This window comes from Podarcis pityusensis (genome assembly GCF_964106645.2).
Source record: "Podarcis pityusensis genome assembly, chromosome: Z".
NCBI classification, from domain to species: domain Eukaryota; kingdom Metazoa; phylum Chordata; class Lepidosauria; order Squamata; family Lacertidae; genus Podarcis; species Podarcis pityusensis.
In genome coordinates this window covers 18375733-18402845 of record NC_138044.1, presented here as the reverse complement: position 1 = coordinate 18402845, position 27113 = coordinate 18375733, and the positions used below count along the sequence as shown (strand labels likewise).

The 27113-nt window shown below is 47.5% G+C and overlaps 1 protein-coding gene across 3 annotated transcripts in view; it reads right to left on the bottom strand.

The window, feature by feature from the left end:
- Window positions 1-27113, bottom strand: part of NOTCH1 (notch receptor 1) — a 95750-nt gene that overhangs the window by 52973 nt on the left and 15664 nt on the right. For 2 of the 3 annotated variants that reach the window (XR_013981396.1, XM_080989691.1), the window contains exons 3-4: window positions 3929-4191; window positions 3475-3813 (exon numbers count right to left, since the gene is read on the bottom strand). Coding sequence is in view for 2 of the 3 variants with exons in the window: in XM_080989691.1 (XP_080845817.1) it covers window positions 3475-3813; window positions 3929-4191 (602 nt within the window). In the remaining variant the exon portion in view is untranslated. Of the gene's footprint in view, window positions 1-3474; window positions 3814-3928; window positions 4192-26934; window positions 26967-27113 lie in introns of those variants that run through there. The other variant, XM_080989692.1, reaches the window with a different exon arrangement.

The window sequence follows — 27113 nt, the reverse complement described above, 5'->3', positions numbered from 1 at the left end:
CAGGTGCCTCTTTTGGGAAACTCTCAAGCAGAGCACAACAGCAACACTGCCCTCCTGAAGGTTCCAGTAACAGCTATTCAGAAGCGTTTATTGCTTCCAAATATGGAGGCAAAGCATCGCCAGCGTGCCTAGTAAACTCTCCTCTATGAATTTGTCTAAACCTATTTTAAAGCCATCCTAGTTGGCCATCGCTCCTCCTTGTGGGGGGGTGAGTTCCTCAGTCATAACTATGTGCTGCATGAAGAAGTCCATTCTAAAAGAACACAAGCTTGCTTGTTTCTTCTCTTGGGGGGCCGGGGGCTTGAACCTTGCTGGTTCAAATACAGCACACGGTGAACTGGGTGCCACCCCTCGCTCTCCAGACATGTTGTGACCCTACTAATGGGACTCCCCCTTTTTCTCTCTCAGCAGGAGGTCTTGATCCCTATGGGAGGATGATAGCTGTAGTTCAACAACAATCTGGAGGGTAAAAGGCTCAGCTCACATTTGTTCTTGGAGCATCACTATTTGTTTGGTTTTTTCCAGAAACTTAACTGCTGCACCCTGGAGGAACCAACACGCCTGAATTTGCATAAGACTATGTTTACGTTCACTTTTATTGAGAAGCCAGAGTAGCGAGCCCCCGGGTACAAGACTTTGCAGAAAAGCTGTGTGAGCATCTGGCCACAGCAACTTGTTTCTACCTAAGCTCACAAGAGAGGAGCTGTATAATAATTGTGGGGAGAGAATGCAATACGAAGTGTGTGGGAGATTCCAGTGCAGGAGGCTCCATCGCCTGGTGTCCTTCCATTCAGCACAGCAGGAAAACAGGGCCCAGAAAGGAAGGAACTGCACTGCAATTGGGGGTGGGGGTAGAGAATGGGACTGGTGCCACACAGACTCCGCCAACCACAGGGTTTTATAGCGGAAGGGCCCTGCCCGCTTCACCTCCTTTTAGCTCCCTGTGCCGTCCATGATGTAACCTGCTTTTCTCTTCCTGCTCCTGCCGCTCTCTCTCTCTCTCCCCCCCCCACCCCATGCGCAAGGAAGTCCTCCTAGCATCCTGACATTTGCAGCCCGAAACAAGGGGTCCATTTCTGCGACAGGAACCTAAGAAGAGCCCTGCTGGGGCTGGGGCTGGCCAATGGTGCACCTCGCCCAGACTTCTGTTCTCCCCGTGGCCAACCAGATACCCTCGAAGGAAAGAACACAAGAAGGACTCGGGCACAAGAGCAGCAGCAGCGCTCTCCCCCTTTTGTGATTTCCCAGCCGGCCGGCATTTGGATGCATACTCTGCCTCCTCCCAAGAAACCAGCTCCAACAAAGTCTGAAGGCACAGCAATGGACCCAGACACAGCAATGGACCCAGAGCCTTGCTCGTTTCCACACAGAAAGGATCTCCCACCCTCAAAAATAGAAGAGGAGGGAAAAGGCAGGATCTTGTTTGATCAAGGAACCCTCCTTCTCTGCTCTTCATTGACACTGATTTCTCCAGCTGCCACCCTGTGTCCTCAACTCAGGGTGAAAGCAATATACTTGAGAGTATACAGTGAAGGAGCTGGAGAAGCAGGTTCTGCAAAAAGACACACACACACACACACACACACCCCTAGAAGTGAAGCAACAGCTGTTTTGACTGCGGGCTGCAAGGGTTTTTTGTGTGTTTTGTTTTGTTTTAGCAAACTCCTACTTCCTATATGTACAATAGAAGCTGCCTTTTAATGAGTAACGACAAATGGCCCATTCCGTCCAGGACCTTCCTACACTGGATGATAGTGGCAGTCTAGGTTTTCACATGGGGAGTCTCCTGGAGATGCTCCTGGGGGTTGGATTTGGGGCCTTCTGCACAAAAAAGCAGCCCTCTCCCTAAAAATAAAGTTAAAATTCTGAATAAAACAGGAACAAGTCAGACCAAAAAGCCATCTAGCTCCATACTGTCTACACAGATGGCAGTGGCACTCCAAAGCTTCAAGAGGAGTCTTTCCCCGCCCTTGCCTGGAGATGCCAATTGGGGATTGAACCTGGCACCTTCTGCATGCAAAGCAGGTATTCTACCACTGAGCTACAGCTCAGAGAAGTTATTCTTGTCATGAAGATGCCGTGATTGGAGGAAAAATAATGTCCCCTGCCTGAAATCCTGGAGTCACTGCTGCTGCCAGTCAGTATGGGCAATATGGAGCTAGATGGACCAATGTCTGACTCGCCACAAAGCTCTTAAATTGCTGCCTCTCTGGCTGCTGTTAAGAGGCACAGAAAGAGGACTGGGTGTTAAAAAAAAAAAAAAGAAATGCAAAGAATAGGCAGCAGGTCAGACAAAAAGAAAAAAAAGGAAAAATTAGTCATTTGTGAATGCTAAAAAAGTAGGGCAGCTAAGATAAGAGGAAGCCTGATTCGTTCTTCTTTGTTACTTTTTGAACTTGTGCCTCTCCAAACTGATTAATCTTTCAAAGAAGCCCAATTGACCAATCTCAGGATCAGGCAGCAAAGACACTTCGCAACTCCTTTTGAGCCTGTCCCAAGCAATTAATCAGCTGGAGAGGCACCAATGCTTTCAAACTCAAAGCAGCACATTAACAGCAGCAGCAGCAGCAGCAATAGGGGTCTTAGATAAAGTTAGCAGGCAGTTGGGATGGAAAAAACAACAACAGGGGAAGAGGGCTTTGTTTTTGAAGAGCCCGGCAGCAGCACACTCCTGTTGCGATAACTGACCCCTCTCTGCCCCTCCTGGGTACGCGGAAGGATCTGATTGCTGCCTGGAAAACGGACTGCACTGATACTGAGCAGCACTTTGGGTGGGGAGGAAACCTATCTAAGGGACCTCTAGCTGCAGATGTCAAGCCTTGGTGCCACAGGACAGGACCACTAGTAGCCAGGTTGCTAGTGGGTAGTTTGCTGGAGGGAGCAAAGAAGCCCCTCTTTGCTCTGGGTCCAGGTGGTTTGCATAGGGCATAAAGAGCTGTCGTATAGCAGTTGGGCAATTGGAATAGTCTAGCTTTATATCCTTCGCACTGAGTGGCAGCTCTCTAGGGTCCAAGGTAAGGAGATTGTACTGGGGTTTGAACCTGGGACCTTCTGCATGCAGAGCACTGAGCTACAGCCCTCACCCCAAAATAAGAGAGGATTCTGGCCCTCATGGTTCTAAACAAAGGTCTGAATTAACCAGGTAGGGCAGGAATTGCTCCCTGCCTGAAACCCTGAAGAGCTGCTATTAGTGTAGACAATGCTGAGCTGGTTGGACCAATGTCTCAGCATTGGGCAGCTTCCTGTATTTCCATTTAATTCAGCGCTTTGGTTCAGAACTCTTGAGGACTAGAAACTCCTCTCCACAAACACCCTGGTGAAGGGCTGGAGCTCAGTGGGAGCCCCATTCTCTGGCTCAGCAGAGGGCAGCTTCCTACGTACCCACTCCCACCAAGGGCTCGCGGCCACTAGAAGCCAAGGAGAAAAGGCAGCTTCAAGCAGCCAGCAAGAACCAGGCAGTGCCCCCATCCATACCTGGCAGGCAGGTGCACTCGTAGGTGGTGTCTCCGGTCTGCCGGCAGGTGCCTCCATTCTGGCAAGGCGAGGGGTTGCAGGGGACGTAAAGGTGCTCGCAGTTCTGTCCTGTGTAGGCCTGCCTGCAGTGGCACTGGTAGGAGCCCACCTCGTTGACGCAGGTGCCGCCGTTCTTGCAGATGGCGGGGGAGCGGCTGCACTCGTTGGTGTCCTCCTTGCACGTGGCCCCATGGAAGCCTGATGGGCACTTGCACACATAGGTCGATTCGAAGGGCACACACTGCCCACTGTTGGCACAAGGGTTGGAGGCGCAAGGGTCTGCCTGCTGGCACGTTTTGCCTAGGAAAGGGGCAAACACACAAGCTTCCTTTAGAGAAACATTCTGCAGCTCAACTGATTTGGGACTGATAATAACCTGGGATTGCTGGTGCTCAAAGACTTGCTGCCCGCTTACCTGACCATCCTGGAGGGCAGCGGCACTTGTATTCCGTCAGCGTGACAAGGTCACAGCTCCCTCCATTGTGGCAGGGGCTGCTGAGGCACGCGTTCTCCTCAGGAGTAAGGCACAGCTTGTCAGTGTAGCCTAGGTGGCAGGCACAGGTATACTCGGCCACGTTGCCACGGACGATGGGCTGGCAGGTGCCCGCATTCTTGCAGGGGTAGCTGAGACACGGGTTCTGCAGGTGGCACCGGCTGCCCACATGAGAGCTGGGGCACCTAGAGTGAGGAAAAAGGGGACACATCAGGACTAAGGAGGGTAGTGGCATGGCAGCATTTACCCAAAACAGCAACCCTCGATGGATACATTGCACCTCCATTGCCTCTGAATGCCAACTACAGGAGAGGAGACTGCAGTTGCACTCAGAACACATCAGTGTTTAAAATTCTCAAGGTGCATTTTGCTACTGGCGCAGGTCCAATTGCAACTATGTGGAGATTTCTGGGTGCAAGGTTGGCAACCACAATTTAAAAACCTTTGCCTTAGGCCATAGTTAATACCATTTCTGCTGTGTTGTGTTTCTCCTTGTATACTGGGACAAAGGAATTGTTGTAGAGCAAGCTATAGTCAAGCAATGTAGCTGAGATCATAGAATTGTAGAGTTGTAGTGTTGGAAGGGACCCCGAGGGACATCTAGTCCAACTCTCTGACAAGTAAGGCACTCCATTGTAGTGACCACAAACTAGGTTTAAGGTGACCATTGGTGCCTAACATATATCTAACACTGCTTCCCATTGGGGCATCTGGTTAGCCAACGTGAAGGTCTACCATAAGAGGTCTACCATAAGAGCAGAACCTCCATCCCCAGGAGCAGTCTAGCTCTGAATACCAGTTGTTGAGAATCACAAGTGGGGAGAGTTGCTGTGTGCTCAGGTCTTGCCTGTGGGCTTCCCATAATAGGCATTTGGACACCCACTGTGAGCACAGGATGCTGGGGGGGGGGCCTTTGGCCATATCCAGGATCTAGCAATGAATACTCAACTGGTAGTAGGAGGTCTTCCAGGAGACTTTTCCCAACATGCTTCAGGTACCTCAGCAATCCATACAATGCTCAGGGCAACTGGTTGGTGGGGCTGATTCAACCCCTCCCAGCATTCTGCATGAAGAGGAAGGGGTTGTGCCCCCAAACTATCACCTCCTGCAGCCCATGTCTGCAATTGACCCCTGCCACCTGAAAAAAATGCCCTCTCATTTCCAGGACAGGACAGGTAACCTGTATATTCCGCAGGGCCACAACAGGCTTTTTGTTACCTCTTGTCACACATTTGTGGGTTTCTCTTGGATTTATAGCCCATCCCATTCAAAAGGTTCTAGGTGGGAAGCAACACATTTAAAAACAGCTGAATAAACTGTTACTGGGGACACAAGAAGAAGAAAGAAGGAGGGCAGGGCCTCAAGGCTGTAAATTCTTAACAGCCCTGCCAGATTCCATTAAAAGCCCCCTGCTTCTCGTCTCCACAGTGGCTAGACAGATGCTTCTAGGGAGTCCTCAGACAGGGCAGAAACTCAACAGGCTTCTTTGCTTCCCACCGGCCCAGTAACTGATACTTGGAGGTAGACTACCTTGGAATGTGGAGGTTCCACTGAGCTGTCATACCTCATAGCTGTGAATAAATGTGTCCCCCTCCTTGAATTTTGTCCAGCCCCCTTTTAACAACTACTGGCCCTTATGTCCTGCGGAAAGCAGCCATCTCACAATTTGCACTTGCCCCCAGACTTGCTGCAAATCAATTTCACTGAATGACTCCTGGGTTCTGATGTTATGACAAGAGATAGGGGTCACTGCACAAGATAAAGGCAGGCTTCCCACAGAAGTGAAACTCAATCCCCTGGGTTTTTAAATCACAAACTACCCTCAGCTCCTGCAAAGACCTGAGCTGGAGAATCACAAGCAATCCATCAACTGTCCAAGCCTTCCACAGCCCATGGGAACCCTTTTTTCACATGCACCTTAGGCACCCCTTTCACACCCTGGCCACACACTCCCCCCCAATGCCCACGAACCACCTGCCCCAACTCCTCCCAGAGCCACCGAGGGAGCTGTAAATCTCCCAGCCTTCAAAGAGGCAGCTCCAAAGATCAAAGAGCCATCCCTGAGAAATCACACCCTTTTTTGCTGCTGGACTAGATGGGCCATTGTCCTGATCCAGCAGGCCGTTCTTACGTTCTTACGCAATGGAAGTCAAAGAGCGAGGGGCCCACTCTGCGCTTGTCAACAGGTGAAGCAGCCCCCACCCCTATTGGGTGCACAACCTTCGAGACAACTGCTTCGCCGTTCTCTTCAACTATAAGCTCCCTTCCAAAAGTTGTTACCTACAGCTAAAAGGGCAGGAAACAAGGCTCCCCCCCCCCCCAATGCAACATATGCCAGATTATCTAAGTGTGAAAGCGCTTCCATTTTTATTTTCTCTCTTTCTTTCAAAAAAATAGAGACATCCTAGCAGCAAACACACCCATCCATCAAGTGGTCACTGGCAGAGCCATCTGTTACCAGAAGCCAAAAGGGCCAGCTCGTTAATAAAAGAGAGAGACCCTAAACAAAACAAGGCAGCATGTGACACAAACACATATGGGCCAGAGAAACAGGCGGATTTGCAGATGTGAGTATTCCATGGAAAAAAATGCTCTGAGATTCCAGAAAGCTACAATCATTATTTTAAACTAGGAGAAAGTCTTTCAGCAGCAAAATCCTGTGCAGCTTGAATATTTCTTGCGGCCTCAAGTTTCAGTGCTTTGGGTGAAAGGAAGGTATTTTAAGGATAGACTAGCAAAAAGGTGGCAGTTTCTTTTCCTGCAGCGGGCTGCAGTGGTGATGTGAGCTGGAATTCTGGAGAGTCAAAAACAGCCCTGCAATATAACCATTGCAGCATTATCCCTGGTGTGGGTGAGAGGAAAAAAAAAGATTTAAGTTCCAAATGCTTTTTTAAAAGAGCATCCAGTCTGTGTGCAAGCACCTTCCCAAGTACCAACCACCTCGGACCCTGCGATTGTCTAGTGAAGGCTTGTTGGGAGCTGCTTAGTTGGTGCTGACCTGTGACTGGGCCTTTTCAGTGATGGCTCCCCAGCTGCAGAATGCCCGCCCTAGTGGGGTGCAGCTGTCTCCATTATTATAAGCTTTTCAGGAGGAAATTGAAAACATTCCTGCTTACCCCAGCCCTTAGGAGGCGGAAGACAGCTGCTCCAGGAAGCCTCATGCTAATAGGATGGAAGAATGTTTTTTAGAATGCTTTTGCTTTGGTTTTAAATGGTTTATCTGTTTGCCACCCTGGGCTGCTTAGGGAGGAAGGACAGGGTATAAATTGAATTAAACAACCACCATCACCACCAGTACGAGGCGTCTCCAAGCAATTCAAATGCTTGGTTTGGTCTGAATGTGGCAATTTAATATTCCTGCCTCTGGCCTGGAACACTTAAATGTGGACTACACTGCTGGGCTGTTCTGAGCAACTCTCTTTGAAACATAGCATTCCTACCTGCAAGGCTGGCATAACAGAACTACACTTACAGGGCTGTTATAGACGGCTCCCTTGTCCCAAGAGAACAATGGACAACATGGCAGGAACACTGTGGGCTCCTTTCTCAGCTTTAGCCTAACACCCCACAACTTAAGAAGATGGAGGGGAGGGTCAGGCCCCTCAGGACTGTTGTGAGGATAAAATAGGGAGGAGGAGACCCACGTACACCAGCTTGAGCCCCTTGAAGCGAAGAAGGCGGGATAAAAATGCAATAAAAAGATAATAAATAAATCCACCGGATTCAGGACATAGAAGCCAATTCTGGTTCAGAGGCTGAACATGGCCCTTTGCAAGTGAAACTCTGCCTGTATGGTAGGGAGAAAACAGAGAAAAGGTGTCCTGTGTACCATAATTCCCCTCTTTCTTTTCCTTTTTTTCCGCAAGGCTGGTTACATGAACAACCCAAAGAGTTCAAAGGCGGCAAATGAAGGCCCATCCTGTGCCACAGATGCCCGAACAAAGGGCCAGGAGACAGGTGGGTTTGTGCTAGCCAGGTGTTGACAGGGGCTGTCTTGGGAATATCCCTTTGATTACAATGATGGCGATTATTATTAAGAAGCGCCCTGTGTCTGGATTCTGGAAAGAGAGAGGGAGGGAAAGTTCCCTCCTCTCTCTCTCCTTCTCCTCACCGTTCTCAACTCCCTGCACCCGCCATCTAACTTTGCCACGACTCTGCCATCCTGCACAAAGAGGACTGCAGCTGGCTTCAGCCCCAGCCTGCTCTTGCATTCATGGAGAATAAGCAGAACTTTACACAGGGGGATGGGATGTAGCAAAACTGCCACAACATGGAAGGGCAGCCTTTTGAGGCACAGCCCATTCTGCTAGGGCAGCTGCAGGGTGAGTGCCAAGAGCTTTCCCCGCTGCCACCCACAGATCACCGCGTGGGGTGCTGGAGGCATTTCAGGCAAAACTGGTAACCGCCAATTTAGCCTCACAGCCAGTGTGGTCTATGGCCAGGAGTGATGATTTGGAGCCATCCTCCTGCAACATCTGGAGGGCAACAGATGCCCCGCACCAGATAAAATCTCCTCTACCCACCCAGAACCATGCTGGTCATTTGCAACCTAAGATTGCTCAAGGCTCCACAGGATCAGCCCCTTGCAGCATCTCCAGGGAGGGCTGGTAAAGCCTTCCTGCCTGATCCCTGAGAGATACTGCTGCCAGTCAGCGTTGGAAGGACTGAGCTGAAATAACGATGGTTTGACTTGACGCAAGCGCAGCTCCCTCTGTGTCCTTGCACTGTTGCTATTATGGGGCTTCAAAACTGCTCGGCTTTGGGTGGTCCACATTCAACACTCTGAAGACCTGGGAGGCCAAAATGTGTCCAGATGATATCAATAAAAAACCCGGGGGGGGGGGGCAGCAAAAACACCAAGTGGGAGACCAAGGCAGGAAGTAGGTCAGCAGAACCAGCTGATCCAGAGGGAGCAAGGAAACCAAACCCCCAAATGTCCTTCATGCAAATGGAGAGAGCAAAGGAAGGAGGCAGCCAGCAGCCACCCCTTCCTCCTCCAGCTCCACAAACTCCCAAGCTCCCATTGTTTGGGGTCCTTGTGTTTGTGAGAATCCGAGGACATTTCAAGTTAATGAGATGGCATGAGCCAGGCCCAGTGAAAAGTGGGCATAACAGAAAGAGAAGGAGGAGGGGAAGAAGGGGAGGGGGAAGGAAAAAAGGAAAGCAGGGCATCTGCTGGGCAGACAAAAGGGTGCCAGGAGCAGGTGCGCATGTTAATTAGAGGGTCAGAGCAGCTGCTCTCCCGCTCACCAGCCAATGTGCTGTTCCAGAGGACCGAATGCTGCAGGGAAGGGGGAACTGCAGGGGGCTGGGCACACACGCACGCGCGCACACACACTGCTCTGTTAGGGAATTCAGCTGCCTGCTTTGGCGCTGCTCAGGGGAAAGGCGCCAGCGAGATGGAGGCACAGGGCAGCAATGGAGGCATCCCGAGGATGGCGGCTGCAGGGCTGCTGCTGCATGTGTGGCTACCAGCAGCTGCACCCTCTGGCACTTCCTGCGGTGGCTCCCTCTCTTCCTTCTCATAAGCTCAGATTGGAGAAGCAAATCACCCCAAGTGAATGGCGCTGGCATTAAAGAGTGTGTGAAGTGGGAGAGGTTTGTGAGTTTTTTAAGGGAAGTAGCAAACTTCCTTATTTCAGCAGCCCACAGCTGGGTATCTGTCTGCATTGGGGCCAACCAAAAGAAGTCACGAAAACAGCTGAAGGTCACAAGTTCCCCAGAGCTCCTGCTTGAATAAGTTAATGCAGCGCACATCTGAACTACGGAACTCCCTCCTGCAGGAGGCAGTGAAAGGCACCAGCTTGGATGGATTTAAAGAGACTCATGGAGGAGAATAAGGCTAGCAATAACTACAACTACTACCACCTCCATCGTTCTGCCCAGACACTGAGGTCCAGCACCGAGGGCCTTCTGGCGGTTCCCTCGCTGCGAGAAGCCACGTTACAGGGAACCAGGCAGAGGGCCTTCTTGGTAGTGGTGCCCGCCCTGTGAAACGCCCTCCCACCAGTTGTCAAAGAGAAAAATAACTACCAAACTTTTAAGACATCTAAAGGCAGCCCTGTTTAGGGAAGATTTAATGTTTAATAGGTTATTGTATTTTAGTGTTTTGTTGGAAGCCGCCCAGAGTGGCTGGGGGGACCCAGCCAGATGGGCGGGGTATAAATAATAAATTTATTATTATTATTATTATTATTATTATTATTATTATTATTATTATTACTACTACTACTACTACTACTACTACTACTAGCCATGGGGGTTATACTGTGCTCCCATGGTCAGCGGCAACAATGCTTTTGAATAGAAATTTCTGGAGACAACATGAGGGTGAGTGCTCTTGTGCTCAGGCCCTGCTTGCACATTTCTCTGGCATCTGGTTGGCCACCATGAGAGGAGGACGCTGGACGAGGTGGGCCACAGGCCTGAGCCAACAGGAACCCTCTTAGGTTTCTCCTCCACTGTTGGAGGCAGTAAGCCTCTGAATACCAGTTGCAGCAAACTGCAGGAGGGGAGAGAGTTGCTCTTGTTCTCAGGTCCTGCTTGTGGGCTTCCCATAATGGGCATCTGGTTGGATCCTGTGAGAACAGGATGCTGGACTACATGGGCTACTGGCCTGATCCAGCAGCCAGACTCTTCTTTCTTATACAAATGCAGGCCACCTGATGAAGAGTTCTGGAAGTCTCAAAAGCTTGTCACATTTCTTGAACAACTTTTTGGCCGATACTATCTTACTGCGGACACTCTCCGGACCGACTCGGTTCCACAGATGTTGTCTGTGCAGCAGTATGCCAGCCAGCCAGCAGTGCTCGCAAATTACGCTGTGCGCCACGTCTGGGAGTAATTTTGCTCTTCTACATTTCCCACGAACTTTACTAGTAAGGAAAATTGCCTCATATTTGTGAGCCACTTGCAGGAAATGCTCTCATGTCTTTACAAATAACAATGAAAAAACCATACTTTGCCTCGGTAATGGACTGGATGAGAGCCAACAGACTGAAACTCAATCCAGATAAGATTGAGGCACTGTTAGTGGGTGGTTCCCTAGACCAGATGGGTGGGAAATCGCCTGCTCTTGATGGGGTTATACTTCCCCTGAAGGAGCAGGTTCGTAGCTTGGGGGTACTGCTGGATCCTTTGCTGTTGCTCAAGGTTCAGGTGGCCTCAGTGGCCCAGAGTGCCTTCCATCAGCTTAGGCTGGTGGCCCAACTACACCCCATCTGCACAGGGATAGCCTAACATCTTTCATCTATGCTCTGGTAACCTCAAGGTTAGATTACACAATGCATTATATGTAGGGTTACTTCTGAAGATGGTTCGGAAACTTCAGCTAGTGCAGAATTCACCGGCCAGGTTGCTCACTGGAGCAAGACGGTTTGAGCATATAATATTACATTGATCCTGGTCCGACAGCACTGGCTAACAATTTGTTTCCTGGCCCAATTCAAAGTGCTGGTTTTGACTTATAAAGCCTTAAACAGCTCAGGACCGCTATACCTCAAGGACCGCCTCTTTCCATATGAGCTTACCTGGACCCTGAGATCATCTTCTGAGGCCCTTGTTTGTGTGCTTTCTCCCCGAGAGGTCTGGAGGGTGGCAACACGAGAACGCGACTTCTCTGCAGTGGCTACCCATCTGTGGAAAGCTCTCCCAGGGAAGTTCACCTGGCGCCTTCATTATACATCTATAGGTACCAGGCAAAAACGATCTTTTTAAACCAGGCCTTTGGTTGATTTGATTGACATCCTATGCCCTTTTAAAATGTGGGGGTTTTTTGGTGTGTGTGTAGGGGGGTGTTATTGGGTGGTTGTTTTTATTTTTATTATATATTTTGTGGTTTTATATATTTTGATCTTGTTCTGTGAACTGCTCTGAGACCTCCAGGTATAGGGCGGTATATAAATTCAATAAATAATAATAATAATAAAAAAATAATAATACTATAGACATCATTGGAGGTGCAAATCCTTGCAAAATCCATGTAGTTTGGGCTTAGCCAAACTATGGATCCAGGGGGCAAAGATTCTCTTAGTAACAATAACAAAAAATACAGTAAAGGCTTGCAAAGCCACCCTCTACACTGCGAGTACGACTAGCAACAATTACAATCCAGCAGCTTTAATTTTATGATATGATATTCTCTGATTTATGATGGTTAATAAACTACTTTCCCATCCACACACTTTTTTTTTAATCACTTGTTTCTTCCCCATTTTCTGTATTGGGCTGTCATCAGGTCAAACCATATTTGAATGCTGATTTTAAATTTGTTTTAATTTATGTGTTTTAATTATTGTTCTTACCTAGTTTATTTTTATTGCTTTGTATTTATTACAATGACACTTCTAAAATGTTAGAAGCTGCCTTGAATGCCAAATAGGGAGAAATGTTAGATATAAATACATTAAACAAAGAAAGAAATAGGACGATAGCTAAGATGGTAGAGAATGAGACTCTTAATCTCTGGGTCATGGGATCGAGCCCTACACTGGGGAAAAGACTGCTGCATTGCAGGGGGTTGGACTAGATGACACCTTGTGGTCTCTTCCAACTCTACAGTTCTATGATTCTTGGGGAAAATTCCCCTCCCTCATTCCCTACTGGAATGTAATGCGGTTTGGCTTAAAACGAAAACAATTAACACCTGGATCTACTGAATGAAATTTGTGCCTTATAGACATTTAAATTAAAATGCATTGGTTGGGCGGGGGGGAGGTGAATCCCTCCACAGACAGGAGGAGGCAAGACAGTAGCTAGGTCTCTGGGTGGACGAGGCAAGCATTCAGACATCCTCAAAGGTCAGAGCATGGGTCAGGAAGGTTTATCTTGCCTGGGCCAGATTGGTCCCGTAGAGATCCCTCTGTGGGCTGGATCATGTGTGAGCGTGAGCGAGCGTGCCCGCGAATGCACATGCGCAGATGCAATTTCCAGTGCCACAGAAGCAAGTCCCCATGCCTCACTGCGCCACTTTAGTGCAGCGCGTGAGTGGGCAGCGCAGTTGGGGGGCGGTTCATGGGCCAGTCAAATGACCTCTGCGGGTCACTTCTGGCCCATGGGCCTTAGGTTGCTGACCCTGGTCCAGAGTAATAGTGCTTGACTCCATTTGGTTGTCTTGCTGAGCATCTCCCAACCTGTGTCCCTGCGATAAAGGCTCTTGCTTATCTGCTGGAGAGGTTGGCTCTTAACCCTCCAGTGGATTGAAGATCTGCTGCAGATAAACACCAGATAAGCTCATGGCATATCTATCTGCCCTGGTGAAGATCTTCCGTTGGAAACTAAACCGTTGCACTGACCCACCATTCCTAGAATGTGCATGTGTGTTGTGTGTCTATAAAGACAAGCACAGCTCTCTGTGGCCCCAATGCCTGCAAATAAAAGCTTGGAAACCTGTGTGGGAAGAGGGTGCTTCAATTCTCAGAAGTCCAAACAAGGCTGAAGAAAGCTTTCTGGTGGTATGCAGAGCAGGGAGGCAAACTGTCGCATCCTGTCAAAGCTCTTTGTGGCTCCGGGGCCCTTCCATTACCTCCCATCACATCAGGACATGACATTTAATCTAAGAATGCCACAGCACCCACCCGTCAGCTTCCCGTGTAGGGCTTTGCCAACAAAGTATTTCTTTTAAAAGCACAATCTTGGAACTACCACAACAAAACTACCCATAAATGCAGGTGCTTAATCTAATCTGTTCAGCAAATTTTGGGCTTTTCTTTTGAAAACTGGCTCTGTGTGCAGTGAGCTTGGTGTATAATTTCTGCTAACACATCACAGTTTGTAGTGCAGGCTGTAGGCAACGGTGTTGGGCACTGGAAGAAGAGTTGCCGTGGTCATGTTGGCAAAGGAGGCTCTGATTTTTCTGAGCGCAGCAGTGCAATTTGGCAAAAGCGTGTGTGTAGGTGCACACATTAATTGATCTGCCTGGTGGTGCTTCCAATCGAATGGAATCACAGAACTGCAGAGTTGGAAGGGACCCCAAGGGTCATTTAGTCCAACCCCCTGCAATGCAGGAATCCGAACTAAAGCATCTATGACGGAATGGCGTCCAACCTCTGCTTAAAAACCTCCAAGGAAAGAGGGATAATCCACCACCTTCTGAAGGAATCTGTTCCACTTATTGTCAGAAAGTTCTTCCTGGTGTTTAGTTGAAATCTCCTTTCTTGTAACTTTTAGCCACTAGTTTGGGTTCTACCCTCCAGAGCAGGAGAAAACAAGATACAGATACACACACACACACACACACACACACACACAATTTGTACCTATGTGGACAGTGCTTCATGCATTTGATGACATGGTCTCTGGCCCAGGAAAGTGCACTCTACTAGCAGTGCATATGAAAAGGATCTAGAGGTTCTTAGTGGACCACAAGCTCAACAGTGTGATGCAGCAGCAAAATAAGCTAATGCTATTCTAGGCTGCATCAACTGAAGAATAGACCAAGGGAAGGAATAGTCCCTCTGCTTTATTCTGCTGTGGTTAGACCACACCTGTGTCTGAATTCTGGGCACCACAATTTAAGGAAGATGTTGACAAGCTGGAACATGTACAGAGGAGGGTAACCAAGATGATGAGGGATCTGGAAACCAAGTCTTATGAGGAATGGTTGAAGGAGCTGGGTATGTGTAGCCTGGAAAAGAGGAGTCTAAGAGAAGACCTAGTAGCCGTCTTCAAATATATAAAGGGCTGTCCCATGGAAGACGGAACCAGCTTGTTTTCTACTGCTCTGGAGGGTAGGACTCTCAATGGCTTCAAGTTACAAGAAAGGAGATTACGACTAAATGTCAGGAAGAACTAGCTGTGGAATGGACTCCCACAGAACATGGTGGACTCTCCTTCATTGAAGGTTTTTAAGCAGAGGTTTGACGGCCATCTGTCATGGATGCTTTAGCTAAGATTCCTGCATCACAGGAGGTTCCAACTCTACAATTCCACGATTCTACAAATATACGTGTTGCGTCTTTCAAAATACCACAAGATTCTCAAACATTTCTGCTGTAACAAACTGGGTGCATCCTGGAACTGGCTCTCTGCTTTTCTTAGGTGGCGTTTGTTGGAAACAAGGGAGATCTTAGCTGGTGCCTGTTGCACTTCACCAAAATGTGCAGTCTGAGTTAAGAGGCAACAGCATTTCTCACAAATTCTCCTATAAAATTCATTTCGAAGAAGAGACCTGTTGGATCCGTCCAATTGTCCGTCTAGCCCAACATCCTGTCCTCACAGTAGCTGACCAAATGCCCCAAAGGGAAACCCAAAAGCAGCACCTGAGCACAAGAGCACCCTTCCCCTTCTGTGGTTTCCAACAGCTGGTATTCAGAAACATTACTGCCTCTGACTCTGGAGGCAGAGCATAGCCATTGTGGCTAGTGGCTATCGGTGGCCTTATCCTCTCCATGAATTTGCCTAATCTTCTTTTAAAGCCATCCAAAATGCACAAGTGAGTTCTATAGTTTAACTATGCACTATGTGATGAAGGACGTTCTTTTACATGTCCTGAATCTTCCAACATACAGCTTTGTTGGATGCCCATGAGTTCTAGGTTTAGGAGAGGGAGGAAATATTTCCCCAACTCCAGCTTTGTGCCGCCCCCACATAGTTTTATAAGTGAGAATGCTAGATACCCCTTTGGGCAACTGCCTGCTTGACCTCTAGGGAAACTCATAATGGCAAAGCCCAATACTTTTCCTGAATTAAAACTGAAACAGAGGCGACAATCCTCTGGCAGTCTGGAGCCTGTTTGACAAAACGCCCCCCCCCGCCTTTTGTTCTCTTATTTCAATATTTCCACTGTTTTTCGGGGCTTTTCTGCCTTTCTACCAGCAACAGGTTTTGTCTCCCCTACACTCTCCCTGTATAGAAATGCCGTCTCCTAACACAACCCCAGGCAGATGTTTTGCTGACCTTTAACCCGCAATCAATTCAAGAGGTTCACCGTTTTTCTTTCACAGCCTCCAGCTCACCATCTGCCACCCCAGGGACAGATGCCACGCACACGCACCCCCACACATCGCACACACTCTCCCCCCCTTAAAAAAAGCCTCACAGTCCATTTCATTCTGCCCTTTTCTCAGAGCGGGGGGAGTCCCTATTCCCACCTTACGATGGATAAGCCCACTGCCAATCTGACACAGAAATCAAAAGGTCCATCACGGGACAAGAGAAAGCGTGAATTCAGGAGGGGGGAATCTGTCTGCAAAGAAAGAAGTTTCCCATGGACCATAAGGCATCCCAGCTCCACAGCCTCCCTCCCTCAAACTAATTCTGATTCATTCATTTTTAAAACTGCCTGTCTGTTCAACTTGAGGCTTGTTTGTTTTTACCAGGAAGGAACACAGAAAGTTGAGGAGCGAAAGCTATACAAAAAGGCCTAGTCAAACCAAATACAGTGGTACCTCAGGTTAAGTACTCAATTTGTTCCGGAGGTCCGTACTTAACCTGAAACTGTTCTTAACCTGAAGCACCACTTTAGCTAATGGGGCCTCCTGCTGCTGCCGCACAATTTCTGTTCTCATCCTGAAGCAAAGTTCTTAACCTGAAGCAATATTTCTGGGTTAACGGAGTCTGTAACCTGAAGCGTATGTAACCCGAGGTACGCTGTACCTTTTAGCAACAATGGAAGTTACGATCTTATTGGACCCAAGGAGAAGGAAAAGCAGGGGAGTGGGATCGAGAAAACTGGTTAGGAAGGGGCAGTGTCTCTGTGAACTGGCTGGGCCCACCAGATTAAATCAGGATTCGAAGTTAATTCTCAAACTGAGGGGGGTGAGTTTAGAGGTTGGCTTTTCTGACTAAGGCCCCACTATACATTCGAACCTGCATCATATCACTTTTGCGGCTTCCTCTAAAGAATCCTAGGAGCTGTAGTTTGTTCAGGGTGATGTTAGGATCTCTCCCCCCCCCCCCCCCAATATTCCCCTCACAGAGCTACAATATTCACAGAATGTCTTCTCAATCAATCTCTCCTCATGAGGAACTGTGGGAGTTGTAGCTCTGGGAGGGAAGTACAAATTGCTGCATCTTAAACAAGCTACAGTTCCCAGGGTTCTTTGAGAGAAGCCATGACTCTTTAAAGCAGGATCATACTTTAAATGTGCATGTGGGGCCTACGAAGCAGTTCCTACTTGCACTGGGAAAATAACATTTCACTCTGCCTCAGTGAGACTCTCTGAAGTATGGGCAGGATTGAACATCTTGGGTTAACCCTTAAAGTCCAATGGATAGACTGTGCTAACTTTGGTCCAACAGTGGCTACAACCCAGTGCTTTCCAATGGATCTTGTAGGTTTCATACTTCATAAGAACAAAGGAAGAGCTTGAAGGATAAGGCCAAAGGAGACTCATCTAGTCCAGCATCCTCATCTCACAGTGGCCAACCAGATGCCTGTGGGAAAATAGCAAGCAGGATTGGAGCACAAGAACCCCCTCCTCTCCTGTGGTTTCCAGAAACTGAATTTCTGTACCATCAGTGTGCAGGCAGTGTCCTGGCTAACAGCCATTACAGTGGTACCTCGGTTTACATACGCTTCAGGTTACATACGCTACAGGTTACAGACTCCGCTAACCCAGAAATAGTACCTCGGGTTAAGAACTTTGCTTCAGGATGGGACTACATGGAATTGGCGGAAATGACTGGCAGAATCCGAGACCAGGGAGAAGAGTCGGTGGAAGAAGATTGGAAGAAATTTAAAGACTACTTACAGAAATATCGTAAAATTAATGAATGTTAGAATGATGTTGGATTGAAGTTAAGTGGTTTCTAGCTGTAATGGTATAAAAGAATATGGAAAAATTGGTTTTTAATACGTAAAAATTTAATGTTATAATATATCAAGATTAAAGATCAGGATTAAAAAGGAGGGAAGGGAATTGCTGGACTAACAAATTGAATTGGAATACAAAAGAGGGAGGTTTGAGGAGGTCCGGGAAACAAGTAAATGTAAGAGAAGTGATGAAAAGATGGAATTGTTTTTAACTGTTTTGTTTTTTTTGTATTTTTCTTTCTTCATTGTTAATTTTCTTATTAATGTAATCTTTTTCTTTTGAAATTTTAATAAATATCATTTTTTTAAAAAAAGAACTTTGCTTCAGGATGAGAACAGAAATCGTGCTCCAGCGGCGCGGCAGCAGCGGGAGGCCCCATTAGCTAAAGTGGTGCTTCAGGTTAAGAACTGTTTCAGGTTAAGAACGGACCTCCGGAACGAATTAAGTACTTAACCCGAGGTACCACTGTAATAGCCCTCTCCTCCATGAATTCATCTGATCCTCTTAACACCATCTAGGTTGGTTGCCATCATTGCCTCCTGTGGGAATGAGTTCCACAGTTTAACTATGCCCTGAATGAAGAAGCACCACACATTAAGTGAGATCAGCGCTTGTGTGAACCAATGACTTGGATCGATTTCTAAGAAAGTTCTAGGATTGCAAACTAAATGCCCCTCTAAAAAAATTTTCCACACCCAATCCTGATAAATCTCTGTCATGGAAGCTGCTGCTCCCCAAAATCTTTATCTGTTGGAATCATATTGGCTCTGCCTGCCCCCCCCCCATGGTAAAACAACTCAAGGGGAAGTCTGAGAATAGAAAGGTCACTGCCTTTTAATTACACCCGCCGCCCGCCTCCACATTAATTAAGAACTAAGAGTTTCCACCTCTGCCGTTCTGACAACTGGGAACCCTCCCAGGTGAGCTGCCAGCCCAGCTCCGTAGCTGACAGCTGCACTCTCCCCAGCAAATTCCCTAAGTCCTCCTGATTACAGGTATCACCTGGTGGAGATTATAGAGCCCTTCTGCTGCTCCAGGTGCCGTTTTATGGCCCTGCCACCTAGCCCTGTATCTGGAAAGTGCTTAATGATTGATCCATGCAGAGGCTCAAAGTTTGAAGCTGGCTGTAAAAGTCAACAGAAAAAGTGCCTCTCTCTCCACTCTCTGTCCCAGGATGTGCCGCCCCCCACCCCCCCCCCGAGGAAAGTTTGGCACTTCTACTCTTGGGTGTTTATAAAGATTAAAATATAAGGGCTTCTTTCCTCCCATGCCTGGGAGAACTGGGAGGAATATTCTGCAAGAAGAGAAAATAGGTTTCTCAGCAATCCAGTACAGATATCGCCTGCCTGAGGTCTAGCAAGTGTTTTATGACACCCATCAAAAGGGATTGCCGCTCTCCATAAACTGCCTACAGCCACTCCAGGAGCAACAAAAATTGGGGGAAAGGCTATAGCTGGGCGGTGGAGCATCTGCTTTGCATGCAGAAGGTCCCAGGTTCACTCGCCTGGGGCATCGGCAGGTAAAGCTGGGAAAAGACTCCCTGCCTTAAGTCCCGTAGACATAACTTAGCTGCGTGGATCACTGATAGGGTCTGACTGAGCAGAAGGCAGCTTCCTTTGGTCCCCCAAAGTGGGAGATGTGCCCCTAAAACAGCAGTCTTCAACCTTTTTAGACCCAGAATCCAAACATGCATCTAGGGACCCATTTCTTGACCTTTTGCTGGTGGCCGTGCTCCTGTTGCATACCACTAGTATGGTGGTTCTCAAAGGGTGTGACGCGCCATACTGGTGTGGCAGGAGAGGATGGCAAGTGTGGTGGGGAGTTTAAAGCCAATCAAAGGAGCATTTAAAACAGTTCAGTGTAGTTTAGTGCTGTGTAGTACAGGCGGCAACCATTTTGTGTGCGCCCAGTTTGACTTCTCCAGCCCACACAAGCATCAACCCAAGTTTACAGTGGACTCATCCTCAAAGAGAACTTCGTTGGCCACTGTATGAACAGGATGCTGGACTAGGTGGGCTGTTGGCCTTATCTAGAAGTCAGATTCTCTTAGATCCTTTCTTAGAAAGTTGCAGAGGCTCTCAATCAGGCAAGGCGGAGCCACTTGCCGCTTGTGGAGAGCTAATCTGTGCTGCCAGGGAGTCTTTCATCGGTTATCCCAGATAAGATAGCTCAATCTCATGACTCACGAGCCTCTCCTTCCAAGCAGTTCCTGTGATTCCAGCACACGCTAGGAAAGGAATCAAGGGCTCTGAGCTTCTTGTCTCCACTAAAGCTGCATAGATCTGGATTTGCCATGAGTTTCTTAAATTTAAGAACATAAGAGCCTGCTGGATCAGGTCAAAAGGGAGCCCATCTAGTCCAGCATCTTGTTCTCACAGTGGCCAACCAACCAGGTGCCTCTTCTGGGAAATCTGCAGGCAGGATCCAAGTACAAAGCAACTCTCCCTTCCTACCATTTTCCAGCAACTGGTTTTCAGAAGCATGCCTGCCTCCAACCCCTGGAGGCAGAGCACAGCCATCATGGCTAGTAGCTATCAACAGCCTTCTCCTCCTCCATGGGAGTTACCAATACTATTTTTAAGCCGTCTAAGTTGGTGGCCGTCACTGATGCCTGTGGGTGGCAGTTCCATAATTCAGCTGCGCACTGCATGAACCTATGGGTGGAGGAGTTCTGCATGGTTTTGTACCTTTTTGGTCTGACCTCAAGCAAGGAGGAACATGGTGGAGGACCCCTCCCCCCTTGACTTACAAATGAATACGGCTGATATAGTAACTTTTGGATACAGTGGAACCTGTGAATACTGCATTCGGATACAGTGGAACCTTGGTTCTTGAACTTTATCTGTTCCGGAGGTCTGTTCAACTCCTGAAACCGTTCAAAAACCAAGCCACAGCTTCTGATTGGCTGCAGGAACTTCCTGCACTCAAGCAGAAGCCACGTCGGATATTTGGCTTCCGAAAAACGTTTGCAAACTGGAACACTTACTTCCGGGTTTTCGGCATTCAGGAGCTAAAACATACAAGTACCAAGGCGTTCGAGAACCAAGGTACGTATGCCATGAATAGATCCAGTTGCTACATTCCACACATTTGTATGCTTGTGGTTTATTTTTATTTGTTTTATGTCTGGTTTTTGTTCAACAGTGATCTGTAATTGCATATGGACTGTGCATATTGTCAACCTCTCTTAAAGCCATCCAAGTTGAGGCCATAACTGCCTCTTGTAGGAGAGAGTTCTGTAGTTAAAATCCTGCGCTGCGTGAAGAAGTACTTCCTATTATGCATCCTGAATCTCCAAAAACATCAGCTTGATTAGAGGTCCACGAGTTCCAGTGTTAGAAGAGAGGGAGAAAAGCTAGATGTGGAAAAGGCCATGGGTTGGCTAGAAGTCACCTTGTACCCATTAAAGAGCAACAGCGCAGAACCCTGCACAACCCTGCCCTCTGCTTTCTGAGCCTATGCCAAGTGTGGTTTTCACCCCACATTCCCAGATCATTTCTTGAGACCTCAAAATTTCATTTGAAAAGGAAAAAAGCAAGCTGTAATTCACAGGGTTGAAAATTATGCCCAAAGACATTCAGAGACTCGCATATACAGGGTTAATATTCAAAGACTTGAAGACAAGAGATTCTTCTTAGATTTTTTTTTTTAAAGAAAGAAAGAAAAGGGGGTGGATGCAAATGATCATTCATAATCCCTTCAGTTGGCAAAGGAGTATTTCTGCTGTGAATGGAACCTTGTAGATGCTTCATTCAAAAGCAGTTCCTCTCTTCCAACCCCCCCCCCGCCCCATTCAGAGACAGACACAAACTGTGATTCTCCCCCCGCACGCCTTTTATCAGTGGGGACTGTACTGTCTTTTCATTACAATAGGGACTCCCAATTCTTAAAAAAAACTTTTAAAAAAACTTGGGTGACATTTGCCTACATAACAGCACTGAGGATTTATTCCATACATCCCTCCCTGCCCCACTTGGGATGGAGGAAGGAAAACAATTCTAAGTTGCACACAAATTGGAAAAGAAACACTCCCAAACTTTCACCATAAATGGTAGACATGGGTTTTTGTTGTTGATGATGATAAAAGTTCGCAATTCTGTCTGCAATTTGTTTTTAATTAAGAATGGTTATTTTTGTGGGGGGGACGGGGACGACCGCAAACACGACCAAAGAGGCAGCTTTTTAAAAAAAAAAAACACCGTCTGCCATTCGTAACTCCCACCTTGCATTTTGCCACTGCTTAATTGTGTCCCCCGCCCCCTGCCAATGGCATCCTGGAGTGTTTTAATAAACTTGGATCTGGATGTCTGATGGATTTAATTTTGCACTGCTGTAGGGCAATAGCTGGAGCAATTGTATCTGGGCTAGCTGGTCTAGACTTTCTAAAAGGGAAGAGCAAGGTGGGGGGATTTAAAGGAGGAGGGGATTGTTAAGAAATGTGGCCCCGAACTCAGGCTGCTTTGTGGTGCTGTGGAGCATTGATGGAGGGATGGTTCTGTTTTTGAGACAAGACCACCTCCCCAACTATTAACATGTGGCCCAAGGACTGATGTCAAAACCAAACTAACTATTTCCTAACAGTTGCTGTCACCAGAAACAAAAAACTGCACAATCTTTCATCAGCAGATGAGTCAGATGGCATACCAAGCAACTGAGAGAACATTTGCAAGGGGGTTAAGTAGAGAACTCCGGACAGTCAGAAGTATAAAAGCAAACCACTAGAAATGAACATGGTTTTTGCTTTGTGTTTTTGTTGTTTATTACCTATCCTTCCCCCCTAAGGTTCCAGGACAGGTGACAACATTAAAAGCCGCTTAAAACAAGTTATAAAAACAAGGTGGGTGCTAACAAGTGTTGTTGTCGGTTTTTTCTCAAGCACTATTATAAGAGAAGCTTCTGGTTGTGTTTGGTGGGCAAGACGGGGAAAACAATTGCCACTTCCTAAAGCAAACAAGCAGACTTTGCAGAGCAAAGAAATCCTCTCTGCTGGGCTTGGGAGCATACTGTCAGCGGCTCCTCAGACCAAGATTCAGTCAGCGAAGCCCATGTGTCAACATGAGGCCTTATTGACAGACTCTAGACAATGAGGGGAGTCTTGGCCCTCCCGCCATTCTTCCATGGGGTCTCTTGGAAACCCACCTTTCATGGTGAACAACAGGCACTGTGCGGAAAAGCAGTCTGTCACCCCTCTGCCTTTTGACTCTGAAGAGGAGGAGGCAGCTGGATGGGGGGCAGGGGGCGGTTTCTGAACTTTCCCTGCCAGCCTTCCTCTGGGCAATCAATTCTTCCAGGCCACAACAAGTGTCAAGGGGTCTCTCTTCCGCTCTATCCAATCAGACCTAACACATCTCCAAACAACATTTCTGCAAGATACAGACTGAAGCCAGGACAAGGAAGATACCTTCCTGCTTTCCCACCTGTTTCTTTACCATGGGCTCTGCTTGTTTTGTGCCTAGAAAGCACGGGTCCAAGCAGTTTTCCACTTGACCCAAACTTTCTAGGTCTGGGTCCAAGTGGTTTTGCTCTGCTCCTAGGGAAAACTTGCTTTTTAGCTTTAAGTTGGGGAAAACCCAGTTGCTGTTTGCTCCAATTCAGTGCTGAAGATTGGATTTCCCCAGGAAAAAGCGGTGGGGAAAGCTGAAGTCTGGATGAGCCCAGTGTTCAGAAAGAGTACAGTCAGAAATTAAAGCCAACCCCCACCTCGTGTTTCTACTTGTTGCACCAGACTCTCGTGACCAGCTGTGTGTCTGGAGCAAAGAGGAACGAACGGCCAGTTCCATCCAAGCCCCCAAGCTATGAAGGGCTCGCATTTTCTTGCCAGAGCACCTCAAATGACTGGCTTAGCTGTGATTCCCAGAAAGGGAGAGAGATGAGGATGCAGTTTTGGCATAATTTTTAAAAGGTACAAATCGGCTTTCTGGACATATAAATGCCACCTGAATAAGTGTGTGTGTGTGTGTGTGTGTGTGTGTGTGTGTGTGTGTGGAGGGTAGAGATATACAGGTCCAAGGAGCATGCAAAGAGGAAAAAACTTGTTAAAGAAGGCACTGGTTTACGTGCCTGTAAACTCTTGCAGGTAAGCCAAGCGTGAAACTTCTCTGTTAAAATGCAACTCCTCACCATCAATCCCTCTTCCTTGAAACCTTCCTTGGTCATTCCACTAAAAAGGTATGGCAACCCAGACCCAGGAAGTTAATTGCTTTCAACTTTGATGAACTCTACCCTTGAATAACTTCAGACATGGGGTGGGGGGTGGAGATAAAGAGAAGCAGAGGCAGAACAAGGAATCAGTGCAAAACACTCATCAGACCAAGACACAAACAGGGAGGTGGGATTTCCCGGGGGGGGGGGGGTACTAAGAGGCAAGGGGTGACAGGGAGGCACTGGAGGTGTAAATGCCTATCAGACTTGGAATAAATGTGAAATTAATCCTTACCATTTTGTCTCTACAGCTATAGCAGGCACTGTAACCTTTCCACAGTTTTGACTTCACCCCCAAAGGCACACCCCTAAGCCAATGCCAACAAAATTATCATGTAAACTGCTGTTCTGATTAATGCTTCTTATAAGATAGGGTATGGTGCATGCCAGATGAGTTTATGAAACCAGTAGCCTGGAAAAAGAAAAGGGAACCACTGAGCTGTACTGAATCTGAGCTGTTGACATTGCAAAGTAAACTGCACTCATTTCTTGGGAGGGGATGAGGGGGGCACTGCCTCATCAGTATGAGTTATTGCCCCAGCCTTTGAATAAGTCAACTCTGTCCTCCTTCCCATGGATAAGAGGGGTGTGGAATGCAGCCTTTGGAAGTTCCCCCCAGGCGCTCTCAATCTAAAATTCCTGCAAGATAGCCGGCAGGTCCAGGGACTCACCCCACCCCACCCCACTTAGGAAGTGTCATTCTATTCAGTGTGGGCCAGGAATCTGATGGGAGCACAGAAGATGAAGAGGGGAAGCCTTGGGAGAAGCATGTGGAGAGCCACTGACAGCCAGTGTAGGCAATACTGTACTGAGCTAGATAGGCCAAAGGTCTGGCTTGCTATAAGGCATCTTACGAAATTGTGGACGTTGCAGGTGTGTCAGTGTGCAGGTTCCCTACTCCCCAAGTCTGGCTTCCTAAAAGCGCCTCCTGAGTCAGTGTGGTCAGAATGCTACTGGGGGTTCAGCGTCAGAGGACCAGAGTTCTGAGTTTAGTGGGCACAGGCTATCTTCCCTTAGGCAAACCACCCCCACAGGATAGACTTAGGGTTGTTCTACCAGATCCCTGCCCGGTTCCAGGTCACTCCAAGGACAGCTGCACGTGCCCAGCATCCAAAGACTGCCAGCAGCAAAAGGCGACAAGGCTATGAAGCAGATTTCTCTCCCAACCCCACTTCCAAATAGCGCCCAACCTAGGAAAGGAGCCAAAAGGCTGTCAGAACCTCAAAGAGGTGTCAATTCTTTTGGAATTAAGACAGGGACCAAAATTTCACACTCCCTGCTGCAAAGCACAGAAGCCACAAGATGTTGCCAGAGCTTGTGTGCGTGTGTGTGTGTGCTTGCAATGTTTCTATGCCAAGCCCAACACTTTATACAATGCAGCTGGACTGTCCCTGACTGAGATAAGCAAGAGAGACAGAGCGGTGTAATACTTAAGTATGTCGGACTAGCAGTGGGGAGGCCCCTGGGTTCGAATCTCAGCTCAGCCACAATCCTCACAGGGTGATCTTGGGCCAGCCCCACACATACTCGCACAACAGCCCCACACTCCCCCCCCTTCCTGTGGTTTCCAGCAACTGGTATTTTGGAAGCATTGTGGCCTCAAAACATGGAAGGCAGAGCATAGCCATCATGGCCAGTTGCCCTCAGAAGTCCTCCATGAATTGGTATAATCCAATCTTCATGAAATCTTGGTTTAACTTTAGACCTTGCAAGTTTGGGGGAAGAGAAACCGGCCCGATGCAAGGCAGGGCTGCATGCCCAACTGAGGAATAGAATTTAGGGAAGGGGTGTGTTTGTTTCCTTCCACTTGCCGTCTCTTTATAATGATGAACACAGGCCCACGATACCGGAAGCCAGTCCTTTAGCACCAAACTGCTTTTTTGTTCTGTGTCATGGGCTGCTCTCAGCAGAGCCACAAATGCATTTCATCTCTCTCTGCAAAACCAGAAATGCCCATTTAAGTTTACAGAGCCACAGAAAAGAGGAAGCTGCGAAGGAAATGGCTGTGCTTGTAGTTCAGTTCTGGGTTGAAGCAAAAGATCACCCTGTCTCAAGCACAGGAGGCACCCTTGTCAACAAAGAATGGCAGCCAAATTAGGTTTCACTTATTGTTTGTATTTTGAAAATTATTATTTATTGCGTAACATTCATAGACTTATGGATGGTAAAAAAAGGCAAACAAACCTCAAAGGGGTTTACAAAAAATATATATGAAGCAATGAAATCATCAGTTAAAACAATATAAAACTTTGGAATTCCCTGCTTGTTGGAATCGAGCAGGTGCCTTCACTGTACCCTTTTTGGCACTTGCTAAAAACATTTTTGTTTAGGCGAGTCCTATGCCAATATGTAGAATGGCTGATGTGTGTTTTAATCCAGTTTTTAGTTTATTGCTGATCTTACTTTAAAAAAAAATAATTAACAGTTATTTTTAACTGTTTTAACTGATAATTTTATTCTTTTTGTAAATCACTTTGAGGGTTTTTTCACAAGCGTAAGCATTTTACTTTTAAAAAATGCTATGTGAAACTTTAAAAAAATCCTAAACAAAAATGTTTCTAACAGGTGTACAGCAAAGGGGCTTGCCTGACATCAGTAGGCAAGGAGTTCTGAAGGGCAGGTACCACCGCATTAAAAGATCTGAGTTCTTAAAAATGGGAATGAGTGTTATGTGGGACCTGTAACAGTTCCAGTTCCAGTAAGACTATTCCCTGTTCCTTTATGGACTTCCTCTGGCTATTTTAACACCACATCCTTTTCCTGCCCACTGAGAGTCCCTATTCTCTCTCTTGCCCACCCCATCCCCCACTCCCACATTGCTGTTATTTGATGGAATTAACAGCAGCTTAAAACAGGAGGAAAAAACTCAGGCAGAAAAACTTCCACCTCTCACAGCATTAAACAATGGCGCTAAATAACCCCAGGGCTGGATGGGAAGAAACCCAATACCAGAAGGGGCTTTGGACTCCCCACCATAAGAAGCTTTCCATGCAAGGTCCTTTACTTACTCCTCTTCTGGTATGGTTTTCTCTGCAACACCCATGAGTGTTAAGCAACCCCTGCAAAAAGCTAAGAACCTAAGAAAGGCCTGTTTGATTGGGCCAAGGGAGCCCATCCAGTCCAGTATCCTTTACTCACAGTGGCCAGCCAGA